Source organism: Cornus florida, unplaced genomic scaffold, assembly GCF_030987335.1.
Source record: "Cornus florida cultivar Cherokee Brave unplaced genomic scaffold, ASM3098733v1 CherokeeBrave_3.0.0_Hap2_Chr01, whole genome shotgun sequence".
In the NCBI taxonomy this organism is placed as follows: Eukaryota; Viridiplantae; Streptophyta; class Magnoliopsida; order Cornales; family Cornaceae; genus Cornus; species Cornus florida.
In genome coordinates, this window is record NW_026775571.1 from 97,669,408 (window position 1) to 97,691,683 (window position 22,276).

The following is a 22,276-nucleotide window of genomic DNA, read 5'->3' on the forward strand; positions in this document are numbered from 1 at the left end:
TTGATTCAGAGAGTTAATTTAGAGAGAGAAACTCCACGTGTTTGATCAAAGACAAATTACTTGACGGTTGGACCCTTAAATAGTTAAAGATAGTTAGAACTGGAATTGTTTGCAAACGACCTGGTTTGTTTTTTTTTCGTAATTTCGAGATGTCTATCACTGCTCTTTTTCCGAATATTGGAGGCAAGTGTTGTTCAGAAAAGAAGAACTTTAAGGAAGCCGAAGTACTAAAAGCAAACACAGCCCACAAGTTAACACAACGGCGAGAACAGAGAGAAAAATAGCAAGAACAACATTCGACTTCAGTAGATCAAGAACACGGTGGTCACATTTATCTTTGTTAATGTACAATCATCAAAGATTTTCATATAAGAAATTTCACAAAATACAAGCCTCGTAGCAGCCTCTTGTCATTCTATACTTCGGCCTGTCTGCAATACAGTTCAAAGTCGCTGTCCCGGAGTTCAGAAAACCAGAGGCTGCACTAATTTGTCACTCCCTATACAACCAATCGACCTATATCTCTCATCTAATTTACAGTTGCACCTCCTCAACTGCTTCAACAATGTGAGGGGCCAAATGTACAAACACGTGCACCCTATGGCTGCTCCTTAACAATGTCGGGAATCGAAGGTGAGGAGGAACCACTGATTTTGCTTGGCACTGGGGTGTTTCTTCGTGACTGACGTTTCGTGGGGACCAGCACGTTCTCCTTCTCCCACGTGGCATTAAATTCCTCATCTTCATCATCACTGTCGGCTTTGAAAACGGGATGAACATAAGCATTTTGAAGGTAGCCTTTCAAATTCAAATTTGGTTCCCTTGCACGCTCCAGAGTATCTTTCATCATCGCTTCCTAGAATCCACCACACACAAAGGAATGAAGACAATTAGATTAAAGAGTAGTCATAATTTAGAGCAGCACAATGTAAGGGATTCGAAGATGCCATTCACACTAAAATTCCCTTTACAGCCATTAGAACTACCCATTAAGATGCTCGCACCACATGCATCTTCCTGTAATTGTTGTCAAAACACATTCTTAACCACAAATACGATAGAAAACATCTTCTAATGATCAATCAAATCTCTCCATTTCCTTTTTCCCTAATATGTCTACACTGAATCAACCATCATCAGTTTGTTTATGTTATATACTGAAGTACTATTGTGATAGCAAAACATACTTGTATATTGTGAACAGATATATAACAAATGCATCAATGATCTTTGCAGATGTGTCTTCAACGTGTAATGCCAGAAATAACATAGAATCTGTGGCATTACAGATAGAAAGCTATATTTCATTTATCATCAATTTTTTTTTTTTCACTAATACTCTTATATATAATGCAACAACAAAACATCCATTTTGCAAATCAAGATCCCTACAGACCTGTAAAGGGTATTTGACAAATGCGGATTCATAACGGCCCTTGCAGTATATATGGAACCATATTGTCAGTACTGGAAGTGCAATGAGAAATGGTGCCGACTGAGCAGCTTCTTTCGTGCTCACCAATCCCATTAAAAGCAGCTGTGAAATAACCAATGCAGCTATTACACGTCCATGGACATCAGGCCAGAATGCTGCAGCACTTTCATACTCTTGGTGGTAGACATTTATAACCTACATTAACATACACCAAATACTTTCAGCAAACCATATATTGCAACCAAAAGAGACCACGATGCTTAAATCAATTGGCCTAAATATGATGGTACTCCTCTGTAAACATACATGTGTTGATACTGCTATAAATTCATGAAAGATGGTATAAGAGGAAGGCCTATTTCTCTCGTGAATCCATATGCAACAAGAATGATATCATCATTTTCTTAATAAAACAAATGTGACATGGTCTACCCACATTGAATAAGTAACTAGAATTGAGACCATAAGATACTGCTTAATGCAAAACCAGATATATTGTGGAACACAAGTTTGGGAATATGTTTATTAAAATTAAAATTTGATGTAATAAATAACTCCCTGATAGAAGACATTACAGTAATACATGTACCACCATGCTCCACACTCGAAACAAATGGCAAAAGCACACCTTAAATTTAGGACAAATTTCACTCCAAATTGATATAGGAAGAAGACAATTTCTTAAAAGTAAATTTTTTCTGCCATTATGTAGAGCCAAAATCAGCTTATGAGAAAATTATGAACATGGAGACATATTTTCATCAAGAATGATTTGCATGCCAACAATTGACCAGTTCCCATACCAACAAAAATAACTAAAGATAGCAGAATAATTGAACTGCCTATCTTTCATGTCTGCTTCAGATACTTTCCTGTCAATTTCTGCCTAAAATTTAGATAAATCTTGGTCAAATCTTTTTTTTTCTTGGTAGGTAATCAACACACGTACAAACACCACACTGCCCCATGTAGGGCTCGAACCACTCACATCCCCTTTGGGGAGGAGAGTTCATCACCTAGGCCAAAAAGAGGTTGTTACTAAGCATATTCTATTCCAACACAGCATGGGGCATTCGCTAAGGTTGGTAAATTAGAGTTTGAAAAAAGAAAAGGGAAAACATGTTCCTATAAACAAGCAACTTTCCTAAAAAGGGAAAATCATATTCAGTTGTAGAGTTTAGCCAATACTCTCAATGTTACTCGACACAGGAACCAGGATATTCAAGTTAACAAAAAAAATTCCAGCATGGGGTACAGTGTATTTACCAGACATGGATGTTTTGGATAGATCTATCTCATATATATTATATATATTTTTTTATTACAAAGGAACCTATGGTTTCTAGTATTCGAACACAACTTAAACATGGCTGCTTAAGCAAAGTATCTAGACACGAGGCGGATGGATTAATAGTTAGGTTCTTAACACATGTCCACATAATTAAATGCATAAGATCATAGTGAAAATTTATTACCTGATGACGAAATACAACATAGGCCAGGCCAAAGAAAACTATTATGAAAGGAAGTAGTACTGGAGTCACCACAGCATAAACAAGGCCTAGTAAGAAATAAAATTGTATTTGAGGTTCGCCAGTGTTAAAACCAAGACTTCCTGGATCCATTGCTTCCTCCCTATCCTTTTCAGTCTTCACCAAGAAAAAATTCTTCAAGTGGAAGATTATCAGCGGTTTCAATCTTAATATCTCACCAGCAATACCAGCCCATCCATCAACCATTATATAAGTGATAAAGAAAGTTGCTTTCATTGGAATTGCTACACCAATTGTTTTAGGAATACTGCAAAATAACCACTAACCCTTAGTATACAGATTATCAAACTTAACGAAGACCCGAGATTACAAGCACTGAAGTTAGTGAAATATACAATTATAACTGCAAAATTTAAGTTTCAGTACAATTAGACAGCAGTCTAGAATCAGCTTATAGAAGAAGCACTAATACACGACAAACAAGAGAGATCTATTTCTGAATCTTGCTGGTGGAAAATAAGTTTAAGACGTAAAGGAAGGTATGCTGATGGTAAGTCTACAGAGGGACATGCCATCCACAAAAACGAACAAATCACACAAGATAACTGCAGAGGACCTATTTTTTATACACAGCAGATGAAGAGCACACCAACAGAGCACCATAGGACAAGATTTTGTTCCATAGAACAATCTAAATAAAGCCATAACTTCGGTCAAGGGTATAGCGCATGTGAGCAAACAAAGATACGTAGGTCAGTAATTTTACAATTTCATAAGAACTCCATATTGCAGAAATTAAAAGTGTGGAATAAGGTTTGATTTTCATTATGTTAATATATCCTCTGAAATAATGCACAAGAACCCTAAAATCTAATAGGGTAAAATGTAAAAATAAAAATAAAAAACTTGAACTAATTTTGCACATAACATAGCAAAAAACTCCCTAATTAGTCCATGACATTCGGTTGCCATTAAGAACAACATGAAATTATCAAAATACCCATTACTAACCGCCCAATAAAATTATACTGTATTCATACCTTTTTTTCCTCCTTTTTCCCACTTTTTTTTAAAAGTAAAAAAAGACATAACCCATTCTGAAGAAAAACCATTAAAAATGCTGCCAAACACAACTTTAAACTGTTATCTCTGCTAATTACATCTTCTCACCCAAACAGGGCCAACAAGTTCAGTATTCAATTTAAATAGTAGATTCATGCCTTCATCTCACCTCAATTTGTTAGATGCAAATAGTGGCCTGGTGGTGGAGTTGAACTAATTATACTGAGACATTAATGTGGCTGCGATTGAATATGGATAGTAGGAAGAATACAGCAGTGGGCTCTTGAGATGGGTCTCAAGAAAACGATATTGACAGTGATGGTGGTTGTGAAGAAGTTGTTTTTTGTTTTTTTATTTTTTTGTGTGGTTTAAGCAAGGAGATGGATTTTTTTGAGCGAGAAAGTGGCATTTAGAGAAAAAGAAGAAAGAGGGTGAAATTTAAAGAGATGATAGTAAGTGTAACAATAAAAGGCATGTCTATGTAGTTGGTATTATAACCACACGGTGGAGCGACGGACCGACGGTTAAGGATTTGGGGATTGGAGAGGAGGGGAGCTGAAATGGGTTTTATTCAAAGAAGAGAAGGTGAGCGTTATCGCCATTACATTTTGAAACATGTGACTAAGTTTCCACTAATTTTTTAACGGCAAATAAATGGTACGGTAGTAATTGCAAGTTTTTCAGAAAGTTCGGGGAATTTTTTTACAAATTACATTTTACCCAAAATCTACGTATAAAAAGGGAAGGACCGAAAGCCACAAAAATATGCTTAAATGAAGGCTACTTGATCTACTTTCAAGTCTTTGTTGCTCTTGAAGCTCAGTCCATAAAGCACCCCGTGTTAACCAACAAGAAAAAAAGGCACATGAACAAGCAAAATTTAAGATTAAAAAGGAGAAATTGATAATGAGTTTCCGTAACAATCAAACAAGGATAAACATAATTTATTGCTGACTTTATAATGTGAGTCACCAACAGCCCATTCAGATATTAATGCTTTTCCAAAACAAGAGAAGATATCGGACAATTGCGAGCACACCTCCTATCACCCCACATGCATGCACTCAAAATGTAATCATTGATTTGCCAGAAAGTAGAGGAGATACCCTACAAAGAAAATTATGGTGCTTAATGAGATAACATACTCGTTAGCCGACTGTTTCATAAAAGTATTTAGCTGTTCAAATGCCGATCCAGCGATTATGCTTCCCAGGAATACGTTCACAAAGTTGAAGAGATAATATCTAGATGCAGATCTCCTTTCTAAAGCTGATATGGCTATAAACCCTTCAAATTTAGACATCAGCATCAATATTGCTGGCAGAAAAATGAGAAAAAGCTTCAAAGCAATCCCGGGTAGAAAACCTTGAATGAATGACTTGATGAACTTTCTGCATAAATATAGGTTATTATTAGAAAGAAGTAGGCAACAATAGGTAGTTAGATACTCAATGACTGATTATGGCAATAACTTGTACTCATTGATCATTAACTCACGATACCGACTTAGTCTTAGATAACCCTCAGTTCAGCTCATAACATCTCAGCAGGGCATTGAACTCATTTAAAAAAAAAACAACAACAACAACAGTAGCACCTTTTTAAGGTTCAAATCAGAAGGACAGAGTTCAAACTTAAAACCTACTTCAAGTAGACTAGTTCCACCTTAATACCCAAATTTAGATAAACGATACACCATTATTTAAAATTTTCCAAATTTAAGCATTAAGTAAGAAACTACATAAAGCCGGCAGACGAAATTCAGTATCAAGTTATACAATTCAGATAGGTTTAAATCAGAAATCAAGCAAACATCATTGGCAATAATACTAGCCATTATAAGAAAAGTTCAGCAATGTTGAATTTACTTGCTGCACCACTTCCATAAAGATTAATACAAATCTCTTAATGTGTAAACTATCAATAAACGTCTAATAATTTTATGGCACATAGTTTTCTTCCATATTTTTCTTTGAGCAAGAAACATTTTGGAACTTATCAAGTGGTTTGCTACAAGAAGGCCAAGGGCCTTTAATACCGAGCTTTAGAAATACAACATAATTACTACTATAAATAGTGAACGTGCATAAAAAAAATTAGAAACACAACAAGATTTAAGCAAAGAACAAAAAGTTAATAGTTTTAAATGTGCAATAACACTGTAATAATAATAAATAAATGAAAAAACAGATTCAATTAATTAACTTCAAGAGGATAAAAACTAAGAATAAACAAAACAACAAGATAACTGATCCAATGTTCAAGAAACATATGTTATAAATGAACATCAGGAGGATGATAACAAAGAATAAGTCTGTAAATGAGAGGGAACTCACATTTCAATGATTGGCTTCAGGAATGGTGCTGCTTTCTCAATACCCTCAATGTTTGCAAGGGATTGCACAAATGTGATTGGAATCATGAAAAAGAAAGTCAAGAAGAAGAAGGCAACAGCAATTATAAGCTTCCTAATTGTGAGTGAAACGTAAGGAATTGCCAGGTTGTTCCAAAACACATCGCGTGGCTCTGGAGCCCACTCGGTTAACCACAGAGTTGGATTTCTGGATTGTTGGGTTTGTGCACAGACAGCAGCACCCCACCGAGTTTTGAAGGAGACGAATGCTGCTGGCATGATAGACTTGGGATTGTTCGTAACCACTTTTCGTTCAGCAGCTATCTGAACATGAATTTATCCCCCATTCAACATACTTCAAACACAAGAAAATTGCAGAGCAGAAAAATAAAAGAATAGAAAATGGCATAATTTTGAAAGCAGCAAAATTTCAACTTCACTCTGAACCAAACCAATGCATATAGCTGAGAAATCATTGGACCAACACTCCTTCCATTATCGTAAAGAATATGGAGAGTTTGCAATAGCTTAAAATCAGACGTAGAATAAAGCATCCCTGAGATGCTTTATATGTGAGAGAAGAAAAATCTTTCTTTCACAAAAGGGAAGGGTAATTAACTTGTTGAAAACAAACTAAATATTGTCTGAGGTTATTGGATCATCAATAATAGCAAAAGCAGGTGTGTATAAATGATTATTATCAATCACATTACCAATTGATGATGTATTGACTACATAAACACGTGTATTAATATGTAAACATCTTATCAAACCAGAACAAGTCTGGCCTTTAAAAAATTCCTGTTCATGCTATATTGATGCCTAGGGGTTATAGCAGGCAAATTGACTTTGCCAGCTTGGGTAACATGTACCAAAATTCCAATCATTACTTTCAACAAGATAAGTCTATTTTAGCCAAAGCACTTTTTGATCTAATTCGTTTTTTATACCAAAGTAAAGTTATTTATTTTTAATACCAAAGAAAAAAAAAATGTAATTTCTTACTTATCCTCTCACAAGTAAACAATCTATTCTGACAGCTCTTTAATTAGCAAATAGGGGTTTTATCAAATATATTAAGGGAGGTTTGTGAGTTCACTTCTTCTCCTGAAATCTTTCATAGATTCCTCAAATGACCAAGTAGAAGACAAATATCTAAGAGAGATGATAAATCTGTGGAATTCTTTATTGGTTGTTCCATAAAACTTTAGATCTTTATATTTGAGGGGGTTGTGTTATTCCTTTCTGTAAGTTTTATCGTTTACCAAAGGGATTTCTACTCCTTCAAGCATCATTCCATACTGCCTCAAAAAAGCCAAAAAGCAAAAAAGAAAAAAAAAGAAGAGGAGCATATTGATTTATATTATAGCATATGTTATTCAACCAAACTATCCTTATGTTATCCAACTTATCCACGCCAAACTGGCTCAGCATTCACATGTTTAGAGATTATAATGTCTCTAGAGTCACAAAAAAATTCAAAGAATATAAAAAAATAAAAATAAAAAAATACCCTATTTTATCATTTGGACAGGGGCTAACAAAGAAACAAGCACTTAAGTCAAAAGAGGAACATATAAATTATATAGAAGAAATTCAAAGATCACGAATTACTTCTTCAGTAAGTCTCTGGATTTCAGACATGTGAAAATCAATAGCATCCTTTTTATCTCCACAAAGGCCAAGAAAACCAGTCTGCCAGTGAAAAAATGAGCAATAGAGCAAGGTCAGGACTCTAAAAAAATCGTCTCATCATACCCAAAAAAAAAAAAAAAGTGATAACATAACAGAAAAATAGTCTAGTTGAGCATAAGAAATGAAAAACTATCCTTCGAAGATATAACATTGCATGCCAGTACCTTCATGATGGGCCGTTTTGATTGATTTCTAGAATATTTTAGTTGGTAGTAGTCAAGCCAATTCTGCTTACTTTTCTTATCCTTGACCAATTTCGCTAGTTTATTGGCATCGTATACAGACTGCATAAAATTCTCAAGATAAGAATGAATATTTGTAACATTTAATTGAAATAATAATCAAGCATTCAATTCATGAAACTTACTGCTCAAGTAAATAGAAAAAAACTAAATAACGTCCTGTTAAAATTTTAGTATTAATTTGTTTAACACTGTTTCTGAACAATAACAATCTTCTTTCTAATCTATCTTACTATTGAACCCAAAAAAGGAAGTTTTAGATGAAAAATAACACATAAATATCTGAAGGTAAAAGAAATTGCATTCCTCATGTTGACCCGCGAAGGATGAGGAACTCATAAACAGGATTACTTCCCCTCCAGGCAGCACAAATCTCCCTCCATATCGAAGAATTCATAATTTTCTAGATAATCCTTAATCTTGATTCATACCTTTTGGAATACTCTGGTTTGATAGTACACAGTGCACATTAAAAACGCTTCCATTTCATTACCAACAAAGTTCACAAACAATTATCCTATCATAACATTTCAATAAATTTTCTCTATACCAACAAATTCAAAATCCTGATCTTGGGCCAGATTTCAGGCTTCAGTTTGATGTTAAACCCCCCTTCCACTCAAATCCCAAAGCAAATTAAGTCTCACATGACAACAAAAAGAAGAGAGCCGGTCAAAAACAACAACAATTTAATACGTATATTACATGTATATAACAAAAACAACATCCTTTTTTTTTCTAAATAAAATTTTATCATATGATTTTCACACGTGTATAAATGAAGTTTCAGTATGATCCAACCTGATGAAGAAGATAGTGGTCTGGATGGTTGACCAGGAAAAAGTGCTCTACAAGTTCGCTAACTGATTCATCAGGATCTGGTGGCACATTCCTAACAAGGACCTGTAAACAACAAATCAGTGAACTTTTTTAGAAAAAGGATCTGGTGGCACATTTCTAACAAGGACCTGTAAACAATAAAAGTCCATTATCCAAGTATGGTAAGAAAGCATTGAAGCGAAAGTTCCCCCAAAATATTAGGCTCCAAACTTGGAAGACACCATAACAGGTGAGCATTGATGAACATTTCAAGCATTCTTTATTGCAAAGTACAACGCACTGAATTTCATAAATGTCCACGATTAATAGAAACCCAAATAAGTTAGCAATCATGTTCCCTGAAAAAATTTTAATAAGAAAAGTTCTAATGATATCCATAAATTAAAGGAGAATTCCAAAGGCATAAAAAAACTTATCCATCCAAAATAAAAAGAAAAATTAAAAACAACAAATCAGTGAACTTTTTTAGGCACCTAGATGGCTAAACGAAGGTGATGTATCACAGTAATTACTCCTTCAATGTCTTTAAGGGTCCTCAAAATGATATTTCATTCCAAGAGAAGCCTCTCTTACACCTCATTTCAATTCTCTCTTCCCTCGAATACAAAGATAGAGGGCTGTAGGAGAGATGCATATACCTACTGCCAGAAGATATAAAGGGCTCAAAAAACTTGAAGACGTGATCCAATTTTTAGAGAATCAATGAGCAATTGAAACTTCTGAAAAACTGAACCTTCAAGAATTAAAATAATTAGTCATTTACTCCTTCAATGTCTTTAAATGTCTGCAAAATGATATTTCATTGCAAGGGAAGCCTCTCTTACCTCATTTCAATTATCTCTTCCCAGGAATACAAGGATAGAGGGCTGTAGGAAAGATGCATATACCTACTGCCAGTAGATATAAAGGACTCAAAAAACTTGAAGAGGTGATCCAATTTTTAGAGAATCAATGAGCAATTGAAACTTCTGAAAAGCTGAACCTTCAAGAATTTAAATAGCCATGTAGAGAAAAAAAACTAGAAATCCAGACTGAATGATTAGGACAAGTGTGAACTTTCTCTGACAAGATTTTTCTATCTGATTGACGCATGGAACTGAAAAAAATAATAATAATTAATCTCCTACCATTGATTTCATGGTGGGCTTTGGTTATAGAAAAGTTGCAGATCTAGGATTCTAATAAGGAGTAAAATTGTTATAGGCTGGAGAGAAGTCTTATGTGGTAGGAAATGGTAAGAGTTACAAAGGTAGGGTTTTAGAATAAAAATTCAAAGAATTAGATAAAACTTCAAAGAATTTGGTGCTATGAACAAACTAGGGGTGCACACGGTTCGGTTCCTTACGGTTCCGGTATATGGAACCGAACCGGGTTCGGTTCCACGAAACCGTTGACTGAGGAAGATGATGAAGCCGTGAGCAAACAAGATGAATTTACGACGGTGTGTGGGTGTAGATCTGAGATGGCGAATCGACGAATGCGATTATGAATTTATGCGATACAGAAGGAGAAGATGAGAGGACTCGGAGGAGGCGGCTTCTGACCTTCGAACATGAGATGAGTCTAATGAGAGAGTGGGTGTAGATCTGAGATGGCAAATCGGCGAATGTGATTATGAATTTATACAATACAGAAGGAGAAGATGAGAGGACTCGGAAGAGGTAGCTTCTGACCTTCAAAGATGAGATTAGTCTGATGAGAGATTGAGAACTCGGAGGCTGCGGCGGCTTCTGACCTTCAAACATAGATGAGTCTGATGAGAGATTGAGAACTTAGGAACTTTTAGGTTTACACTTTTTTTTTTTTTTAACTTTGTTGTGCTTTACACTTTAGTCACTTTAGTGGACCACGTGATTTGTGGTAAAAGTGGATCTAGCATGTGGGAATGGGCCTCTGACGTATTATTTATTCAAGTCTGACTCACCATTAAACTTTTTACAGTTAATTATTTATATATTCAAATATATATATATATATATATATATACACACACACACACGGTTCCAGTTCCCAACGGTTCCCACAGGTCTGGAACCGGAACCGTAACTCACGGTTCTAGATTTTCAGAACCGGGACAGGAACAGGAACCATGAGAACCGGAACTGAAGCCTCCGGTTCGGTTCGGTTCTCACAGTTCCACAGTTTTTTTGTGCACCCCTAGAACATACAAACTTGAGGCTGATTGTTTTCTTTTGGGGTGATTGAGTTTGATTGATATAAATATGGGCAAGGTCAAGGCTAGTCACAACCTCAAGTGATTTCAAGCAAATGAAAGACAAATTTCAGAGAAAAAAATTACAATAAATGAAGATATTCAAACTAGATATAAATGAAGATCAAAATTTCAATGAAATTAAAATAACTTGGTGAGACAAAATGCTTCTTACTGTAAACTGATCTGGACGGCGTCTTTCCGATGCGAGAAAATGCAACCGCATTGATGCAACTGTTGCGTACTCCTTTTGTAATACATAGCATGCCCAAAAAGTAAAGACATAGATCATCAATATATGTGCCCAAAACCTGCAGTCCCGACAATGAACATAGTTTATTGCACAAGAATAATTATGTTGGCTAAGCTAAAGAAGTGTTCAATTAGAAATAGAGTCCTCCTTTGACCATACAACAATATAATACTATAACTAATGCAACAGTTTTCTTTTCCTTTTATAACACGTAGCATGTCCAAAAAGCAGACATGGCCCATCAATATATGTGTCCAAAACCTGCAATCTGGAAATGAACACAGTTTATTGTACAAAAGTGATCATGTTGGTTAGGCTAAACAAGTACTTAAAGTCAGAAAATGAGTTCTTATTTAATCATACACCAATATAATCATATAATGAATATCTTGAGATTTACCTCATAGTCTCAAACTACATGCCTCAAACAGCTTATCTCTCTCTCTCTCTCTCTCTCTCTCTCTCTCTATATATATATATATATATATATATGTATATGTATATGTATATATTTTAGTAATCATATTCTATTTCTCCTACATTACCCCCTAGATATGTTTTAGTGTGTTCTACAAAATTTGCTATTATCAATTGTTTCCCCCTAGTTACTCCTTTTGTAATACATAGCATGCCCCAAAAGTAAAGACGTAGGCCATCAATATATGTGCCCAAAACCTGCAATCTGACAATGAGCATAGTTTATTGCACAAGAATAATTATATTGGCTAAGCTAAAGAAGTGTTCAGTCCGAAATAGAGTCCTCCTTTGACCATACAACAATATAATTCTATAACAAATGCAACAGTTTTCTTTTCCTTCTATGACACATAGCATGTCCAAAAAGCAGACATGGCCCATCAATATATGTGTCCAAAACCTGCAATCCGGAAATGAACAAAGTTTATCGTACAAAAGTGATTATGTTGGTTAGGCTAAACAAGTACTTAAAGTCAGAAAATGAGTTCTTATTTAATCATACACAAATATAATCATATAAAGAATGTCTTGAGATTTATAGTCTCATACTACATGTCTCAAACAGCTTATTTCTCACTCTCACTCTCTCTCTCTATATATATCTATATATGTGTGTGTATATATTTTAGTAATCATATTCTATTTCTCCTACATTACCCCCTAGATATGTTTTAGTGTGTTCTACAAAATTTGCTATTATCAGTTGTAAACCGGAGTGTTCTACAAAATTTGCTATTATCAGTTGTAAACCGGAGTGATTGAGCGCTTTGGATGTGCTGCTGCCATTAAATCAAATTGATATAATAAGGGACAATAAATAATCCCATGACAGACCTGGAAAAAGGAAGGCAGTTTCCAATCTAGCAAACTGACCAAACTCAGATCAATAAGTTTTCCTGTTCGTAAGGGTTCAACAAACTGTAATGAGTTCAAACAAATTGATTTGTGCTTAAACAACCATCCCAAAGGAGAGCTGTTATAAAACTCTTTGCTGAGATGAACAATTTTATTTTGGCAAGTCTGAGAGGAACATTTTCTGACATCATTCTTTATTTTCTAGTTGGGTTAGGGCTGGCAGCCAAGTGATTCTCCCCAAGTTTGATACAACCGAATGACACCCTTATGTGCAAGTGAAGAGAGGGATGATGAGAGCATTGTGATGGAAATCAATGATATAGCCTAGAAAGGATGGAGTCTTATGAGCATATAGTCTTTTCTTAAGTAAATGGAAACGAGCACAAAGATTAGGCCTCTAAAGGACCTAAAAGAAAGGTTTAAGCTTCAGATATTTGCATTGCTCACAAGCATGTCTCTAAATTTGAGAAAAAGTATATGTATATGGTAGCATCAACGACCAACAGTCACTCTATCAATGGGTAAATGCAGCCTTTTTGTGGGAAGGCCATGTGACAGGACTACGATCGAAAGTGAAATAACACTTAGTTGTATACACAAGTCATGTAGGGGGATAATTTTAGTCCCAACAGCACAACTGAGCAAGACCAGGCACAAACAATGATGCATGATTAAGGACATGCCTGGCATATCTGAATTTTTACATATATTTAGAAAAAAAAAAAATCCTAAGCATTTCCGATTTAGAGAAATCAAAATCTAAATGTGAAACGAATAAAGAAGTTCATTAGAAAAATATTCTAATGCATGACAGAGGCATGCTATTGTTACCCATGCAGATGAAATCTGTAAACAGTTCGTAAGTGTCAAGCAATAGTGAGGTTAAAATTGAAAAGAGTGGAACAAAAGAGAAATTCTCACCTATGTGATCCGAGTGGAATGTTTGAAATAGAAAGCCTATCAATGTCGCTGTAAGTTACTTTTGGTAACTCTTTTGTTAACTTCGAAGTGCTATTTGTCCAATTAACAGGTACCAGGATAGTCCATGCAAGGAACGCAATAGGAACAAAAATTTTGAGTCTGCATACGTTAATGTGCAAAATCAGCACAACATAACACATACACACTTATAAGATGAATATTCAGTTGATAAGAATTCCTTGTAGCAAAAGGCATTTAAAAATTACAAAAATCAGCACAATAGATATTATATATAACAATTTCAAATGCATTCAATTGGAAGACGATGATATCCTCAAAGCACAAGTAAGCATCAATAATCAACCATAAACAAAAACTTCACATCTAGGACGAAAAATTGTTTTATGACCGTCTCTAAATAAAGCTCCTGATGATCATTTACGGCAGAAGTGCCACTGCAAAATCAATCAGATACAGAAGGTCAAAGAGATGAACTTTTTCTATGTCAGAGTTTTCAACTATTATCACATGAATGTTAACGTCAGGATTCAACGAATAGACTCAAATTGTTGGGCCCATCACCGGATCAAACATCTCATCTTTGATATGAAGAATCTTGTATCTCATAATCTTCTCCGCATGTATGGTTCTAACTATTAGTAGATGAGCTTAAGATGCATGTTTTGGGAAGATTACTTAATACTTGAGAAACAAGAGAAACCTAAAGCTACTTTTTAAATTTTTTTCACAATCTTTTGTTGGAAGATATATATTATTTCCCTTTATTTTAGGGATTTGATTCAGATTAATTGCACTAAATTAGGATAGATTGATTGTTTTAAATTAGGAACAGATTTGTAGGAATATTTTTTATTCGTTTACTTGTTAGTTTTCCCTCTTCCCTATATATACTTGTACAAGATGTTAATGTTAATATATGAGGCAGAATATTTTACAGAGAGAATTTCTACATGGTATTAGAGCAATAGTGTGAGAAAGAAAGAAAAGTTTCACGGGTCTGAGGGATTACTGCTGACCTATTCTCTTTGTCCTCCTATCCTTGTTCTCTTGGTGTGCAATTGTCTTGGACAACACCCTAAAGCCTAGATTCTAAACACCATACACATCGAAACATGTCTGTCGTTAGTCGTTACCTCCAAATCTTCTGATTCTAGTACAGCACCGCCCATTCCTTCGATTGTGACAAATCAACTTGACAACATGAGTGTGCAGATGACTTTTTACAAATTTGATGGGACAAATTATTCTGCCCAGTCCCAGTTTGTGAAGTTGTACATCACAGGAAAGGGAAAGTTGGGGTACTTGACTGGAGTGAAGAAACAGCCAGCGGATACTAGAACTTCCTTCTCTACTTGCTTGGAGGAGAATGCCATGTTGATGTCATGGCTTCTTTTAACTCAATGACTCCGGATATTAGCGCCAGTTTTCTTTGACTTCCCCCAGCTCATGCTATTTGGGAAGCCGTGGCTCAAACCTATTTTGATGGTAGTGATGCTTCTCAGATTTATGAACGCACAGGGCAAATGAGACTCGACAGTAAGGGAAGACATTGGCTAGCTATTTTTCTGCTTTGCAGGCCATTTGGCAGGAGCTGGATTTTCTCCAGCCATGTGATATGGAGTGTGTTGGGGATACAACAAAGCTAAAGAAGAGAATTGAGAATGAAAGGGTCTACAATTTCCTAGCTGGCCTCGACCCAGGGATTGATCAGATCAGAGTACAGGTTTTAGGGCATGATCCTCTTCCTAATCTTCGCGGTGCATATGCCTATGTTCGACGTGAGGAGCTCCATCAGGCCACCATGCTTACAGGTGTTTCACAGGAGAGTTCAGCCTTGGCTACTATGCGGACCCCAACTACACTAGTTACCTCTTTCTCGAGGAAAACTGAGAACAAAGAGTCTTTTTTCTGTACACACTGTAATAAGGCTGGACATACTCGAGAGACTTGTTTTAAGCTGAAAGGTTATCCAGACTGGTTCCGTAAGAAAGGTGGAAACAAGGGGGATAACTCAAATTCTAGAGCACATCATACAACCTTTGATGTGCAGTCTGATGCACAATCTTCTTTTGCAGCCCAGCCACAATATTCTCAAGCTCAGGTAGATAAAATGATGCAAGAGTATGCTCAGAAGCTATCCTCAAAAGAGGCTTCATGTAACTCAGCCAATATAGGTAACTTTGGATTAGCGTTGAACACTTATGGTCGTGTTGAGTCATCTTGGATTATTGATTCAGGTACTACTGATCATATGACACGTGAATCTAGATTTTTTTCTTCTTATAACACTCATCCTAGTACAAAGAGTGTTAAAACAGCAAATGGATCTACTTCTATTGTGTCTGGGGAAGGTTCCATTCCAATTACTTCTTCGATGTCTCTTTCTAGTGTCTTACATGTTCCATGTTTATCTGATAACCTATTGTCCATTAGTCAAATTACTAAGGCTCTTAAATGTTCCGTAACATTCTTTGATACTCATTGTGTCTTTCAGGACCTTCTTACGGGAGCGAAGATTGGTCTTGGTAAAGAAAGAGGTGGTTTGTACTACTTGGATATGAACTGGGCTTCGAATGGAAAAGCAAATCAAATAGTTGGCAGGTCAACATCAGAAGAGCAGATTTGGCTATGGCACAAAAGATTAGGACACCCTTTGCATAAGTTGTTTCCATCTTTATTCTCCAGAATTGATGTTTCTAATTTTCATTGTGATAGTTGTGTCTTAGACAAACACCATCGCACTTCTTTTCCTTCAAGTTTTAATAAAAATTTTGTGCCTTTCTCAATTGTTCACAGTGATGTGTGGGGGCCATCCCGTGCTCCTAATCATTTAGGTTCTAAATGGTTTGTTTTCTTTATTGATGATTGCACTCGTGTTTCATGGATCTATTTGTTGAAAGAAAAAAAGTGATGTTTTTGCCACCCTCCAATCCTTTCACCAAATGGTTTTGACTTAGTTTAACACGAAAGTACAGGTTATACGATCAGATAATGGAGGGGAGTATTTTAAGAGAGGGCTTAGTGTCTATTTTCAGGCTCATGGCATCATTCATCAAACTTCGTGTGTATCACCCCAGCAGAATGGAGTAGCATAGCGTAAGAATCGCCATCTCTTAGAGTTGCTAGGTCATTACTCTTTGCTATGGACGTTCCTAAAACTTTCTGGGGAGATGCTGTCCTTACTGCAGCACATCTCATTAATAGAATGCCTTCAAAAGTCCTTCAGTTTCAAACTCCTCTTCAGACATTATCCAAAACACACGCTATTCCAACTCTTCTTCACATTCCACCCAAAGTGTTTGGCTGTGTTTGTTATACTCATATCCACAAACAACACCGGAGTAAGCTGGATCCGAGAGCACTCAAGTGTATTTTCTTACGGTATTCAGCCACACAAAAGGGATACAAATGCTATCACCCTCCTTCAGCAAAAGATAATTGTTTTAATGGACGTTACTTTTGTTGAAAATCAGGCTTACTATTCAGGGGGAGGTTCAAATGCTTCTCTTCAGGGGGAGAATTTGGGAAATGAAGAAGTCTTGGGAGGTGTTGCCACTACCATTAACCAATGTATCATCATCTATTGAAACTTCTGCATCGACTTCGAAGGAATCTCCTGAAAATTTTGCACCGACTTCAAAGAAATTCCTTGAGCCACACAAATTTGTATACTCAAGAAGGGAGAAGACACAGACAAATCAGCCACCTCTTGATCAACCCAATGACCAATTAAGCGCTCCTGTGACTAGTAATCCTAAGGTAGTTCCTTCCTCTAAACTCTTTATTGATACTTCTACTAATGAGTCAGATCATTTACCTATTGATCAACTTGACTAACCACATGATGCTACTGAATTAGTTATTGAGAATCAGGCAAAGAAAATATCCCATCTCTCATTATGTATCTTCACATCGTTTATCTTCATCTTATAAAATATTTACAAACCAGTTATCATCCGTGTCAGTCCCTAGTAAGTTACAAGAAGCTCTTGACAACCCCAAGTGGAAAGCTGCCATGATTGAAGAAATGGAAGCTTTACAGAAAAATTCTACATAGGAACTTGCTGAACTACCAAAGGGAAAGAAGACAGTTGGTTGCAAATGGGTATTCACAGTGAAGCCTGAGGTAGATGGTTCAGTGGAGAGGTTCAAAGCAAGATTGGTAGCTAAAGGTTATACCCAAACCTATGGGATAGACTATCAGGAAACATTTGCACCGATGACGAAGATAAATACAATAAGGGTCCTCTTATCCTTGGCTGCAAATTTAGAGTGGCCTCTTCAGCAGTTTGATGTGAAGAATGCATTTCCTCACGGCGATTTAGAGGAAGAAGTATACATAGACTTTCCTCCAGGCTTTGTTAATTCCTCTAAAAGAGGTAAGGTATGCAGATCGAGAATCCTTGTATGGACTCAAGCAGTCACCTAAAGCTTGGTTTGGAAAGTTTACTCAGGCCATGAAGAAATATGGATACCACCAGAGCCAATCGAATCACTCTCTCTTTCTCAAACATTCACTTGGAGGTAAGATTACTGCCTTAATCGTGTACGTGGATGATATTGTGGTGACTGGTAGTGATGGTGAGGAGATGGGTAAGCTGAAGGCATATCTGGCAAAAGAATTTGAGATCAAAGACCTTGGGTCTTTACGATACTTTTTGGGTATTGAAGTTGCTAGGTCAAAGAAGGGGATCTTTGTTTCCCAACGAAAATATGTCTTACTTATTGGCTGATACTGGAATGTTGGCTTGCAAACCTGTTGATACTCCAATTGAACAAAATCACAGGTTAGGTGAATGCACAAATGATACACCTATAGACAGAGAGAGATACCAAAGGTTGGTTGGGAAGCTAATATATTTGGCACATACTCGCCTTGACATAGCCTATGCAGTGAGTGCAGTAAGTCAGTTCATGCATGCTCCTTACGAAACACACATGTTGGCTGTACACAGGATTCTCAGGTACTTAAAATCAGCTCCTGGGAAAGGTCTGCTATTCTCCAACCATGGTCATCTCGAAGTGGAAGGATATACAGATGCTGATTGGGCAAGATGTGTAATAGATAGAAGATCAACTTCAGGATACTGCACCTTTGTGGGAGGGAATCTAGTCACGCGGCGTAGTAAGAAACAATCTGTTGTGGCCAGATCCAGTGCTGAATCAGAATTTAGAGCTATGGCTCATGGTATATGCGAGATGTTGTGGCTGAAGGCTTTGTTAAAGGAGCTGGGCTTTAATTATAGGGATCCAATGAAGCTTTTCTGTGATAACAAAGCTGCCATTAGCATTGCTCACAACCCAGTTCAGCATGATCGTACTAAACATGTTGAAGTGGATAGACACTTTATAAAGGAAAAGTTGATGGGTGGATTAATTTGCACTCCGTTTGTGAAGACAGAACATCAGCTTGCAGATTTTTTGACAAAGGGAGTGTCAAGTATGACTTTCAATTTGGCACTTGACAAGCTGGGCATTCAAGACATCTATACTCCAGCTTGAGGGGGAGTGTTGGAAGATCTATATTATTTCCCTTAATTTTAGGGATTTGATTCAGATTAATTGTAGTAAATTAGGATAGATTGATTGTTTTAAATTAGGAAAGATTTGTAGGAATATTTTTTATTCTTTTCCTTGTATAGCTTTCCCTCTTTCCCATATATACTTGTACAAGATGTTAATGTTAATATATGAGGCCGAATATTTTACACAGAGAATTTCTACATCTTTAGTTAATGCAGCCACATTCCTCTTGTACAATTATATTCACTTAGAGTAGTAAAAATTTGGACAGAAACGGATAGCTTGTGACATAAGGTTAATTCAAAAGGCTGTCTGCAACTGATTCAAGGAATAATTTGTAAGCACAAAAGTTGAATTGCTTTTCAGGAAATATTTAACTTTGCTTCTTCATATATTACTACTCATATCTCAAACTTTCATTAACCAGTACCTTATTTGTTATGCTTCAATTAATTATTGAGTAAACAAAAGAAAGGAAAAGGAAGTTTCAGACCATACAATTGATTGTAGCAAGCATCTCAAATGGATTTCTCTCTTTTCTTTTCTTTCTTTTTTTCCTCCCTATTTGTTTGCAACAATGGAGAATTCAGAAAATCATTTACTCATTGCAGGTAGCAAATGGCATTTTGGCATATAAGCTACTAAGCAAATAATTTAAATAAAGAAATGTTAAGAATTATGATAGCATACCCTAGCAAGTAAATTCGCAAATAAACAGCAGAGTCCAGTCCTGCGTGATCAATAAGCTCAAGTTCTGGCATCTTCAGTGCAGCTGGCATCCAATTCAGAAACTTCGCATACGACTTGAAGTCCAAATTGATAAACTTGCTTACAAAGGTTCCAGAGCGTGACGGACTGCTTCGTAAACCCTTAAGATACCATTTTGGGAAATATACCCTGTCGTTGAAAGGTTGAAGCCGCAGTATGGCAAATGCCACTAAGAAAATTATTGCAGTGAGAATATTAATAACAGCTGAAAGCCCTATATCTCCCAGTGTGGCCATTTAGCCACTTTAAATAAAAACCGTCAAATTCCCTGTCAAAAGAGCAAAGTTTCATGCAGAGGTGAGATGGTATGCACACAAGGACATTTATATAAAGAAGCTAAAGATGCTCAGTCCATCCAACCAAAGAAAAACACAGACTGCTCAACATCTTCTCAAAAACGAAACTTCAAATTCATATATGATATGAACCACGTGAATCAGATCACTATCCCAAAATGAAAGCTCAAACTTAACTTTACATTTGTGTCTTTTTTTCACAAACACCCACATATCATCACGAAATCCTCAGAAGCGTATGGAAAATTTTTCTAATTTTGAACAATAATCAATATATCAAAACCCTTGACAAATATTCAAAATTAATCAATATATCAAAACCTTTAACAAATCAATCAAAATTCTTTAACAAACAACCAAAAGAAACAATTAGATAAAATACTATTACACAAAAACTAAACAATACCATAATTTACTAATTTTGTCCATTCCCCAACAAAGTTTGCCTCTTCCTCTAAGATATGCGTTCAACAACTCTCAAAAATAATAATAATAATAATAATAATAATAATAAAAGTAAATAAAAAAATAATAATAAAAAAAAAATTAATGTTATGGTACGAAACTCAGAGAAAATTTAACAGGCCTCTTCAGTTACATTCATAAAAGTAGAAATTTTCCTAAACTGAAGAACATGGAAGGACATCAAAAACGAGAAATTGAAGAACTTCATACTCTCTATGTTATTTCGCTGATGAGCTCTGATCAACTGTGGACGTCCGAAACCCCAAAAGAAGTGAAAACGCGAAATTGAAGAGAGAGAAGAAACAGAGTTGCAGATCTGAGAGTGTTTGGATTGCTTCAAGGTTTAATCAAAGCCAAGAACATTCCCGAACGGTATTGCGAGGTAAAGCGAAACACACACTGTCACGTGCCTTATGTTATAAGAATCAAAGATCTTTTGCGTAGCCAGAAAAACGAACAGTGGGTCTCTTTTGGAAAGAGAATAAGAAATTTTCGGAAGTCTGGATTTGGTATAATGTTTAAGATCTTTCGCGTAACCAGAAAACGAACCGTAATCACTTTTGGAGAGAGAGAATAATTAAAGTTGTTTGGATGAAAAGAAAACTTAAAAAGAAAATTTGGAGAGTCTCGATTTGGTATGATGTTTACGTTCCGGCTTTGTATCAAATACTCTCTCTATAAGAGTGTGCGTGTGTGTGGGGGAGAGAGATCAGTGTGATTAATTAGACTGGTAAGACATGAGGTGTCGGCAAAAGGGCACGAGGAGGTTACACAACGGCTACTTTTTTTGTTTTTCACGCTCTATGTGAGGCGCGTGTTGTAACGTGCGATATAATTGGGTATCTTTGATGTGTGGGGTGTTTGATGATGTCTAGGGTTTAGATGACGATAGTGTGGAGCGAGTGGTGGTGTTGTGCCGCAAAAAAAGACGTCGCGAGCCGCGTGGGTGTAGCGTTGGATGCGTGGCCTTGCCTGTGTGAAACTGTTGACAGCGTTTATTCGGGGCACACTAATTTTATAACCAATTGAGACAGTCCAATTTTATATGTGGACCGACCTCCTCCGCCTACCACTATTATTATTTTGTTTGGGGTAAAACTCACTTTATTAAAAATACGCATTTTATTTTTTGACACTAAAAATATGCATATACCCTCCACAAACAATCAAATAACTCTCTCTTAACCCAATATGTTACCCTATATATTTATATTGTTTATATATGTGTTAACTCGAATATAAAATGATAAAATTAATTTTATTATTTAATATTAAATTAAAAATATTTATAATTATTATTTTAAAATTACAAATTTAATTTTCTTGGAGTTGATTCCAATTGAAAACAAGCATAAATTAAGAAAC

At 36.0% G+C, this 22,276-nt stretch overlaps 1 protein-coding gene across 1 annotated transcript; it reads right to left on the reverse strand.

Annotated features, from left to right (window-relative positions):
- Positions 1-281: 281 nt before the first annotated feature.
- LOC132308508 (calcium permeable stress-gated cation channel 1-like) lies at positions 282-21,620 on the reverse strand. Its single transcript, XM_059806606.1, has 12 exons — positions 21,122-21,620; positions 20,073-20,418; positions 13,839-13,997; positions 11,508-11,643; positions 9,082-9,183; positions 8,203-8,322; positions 7,958-8,038; positions 6,327-6,667; positions 5,136-5,381; positions 2,911-3,235; positions 1,397-1,630; positions 282-856 (listed from the first exon to the last, which is right to left on the reverse strand). The coding sequence occupies exons 2-12, from the start codon at positions 20,384-20,386 to the stop codon at positions 599-601; spliced, it is 2,316 nt and encodes a 771-aa protein (XP_059662589.1). The 5' UTR covers positions 20,387-20,418; positions 21,122-21,620; the 3' UTR covers positions 282-598.
- Between the last annotated feature and the right edge of the window lie 656 nt (positions 21,621-22,276).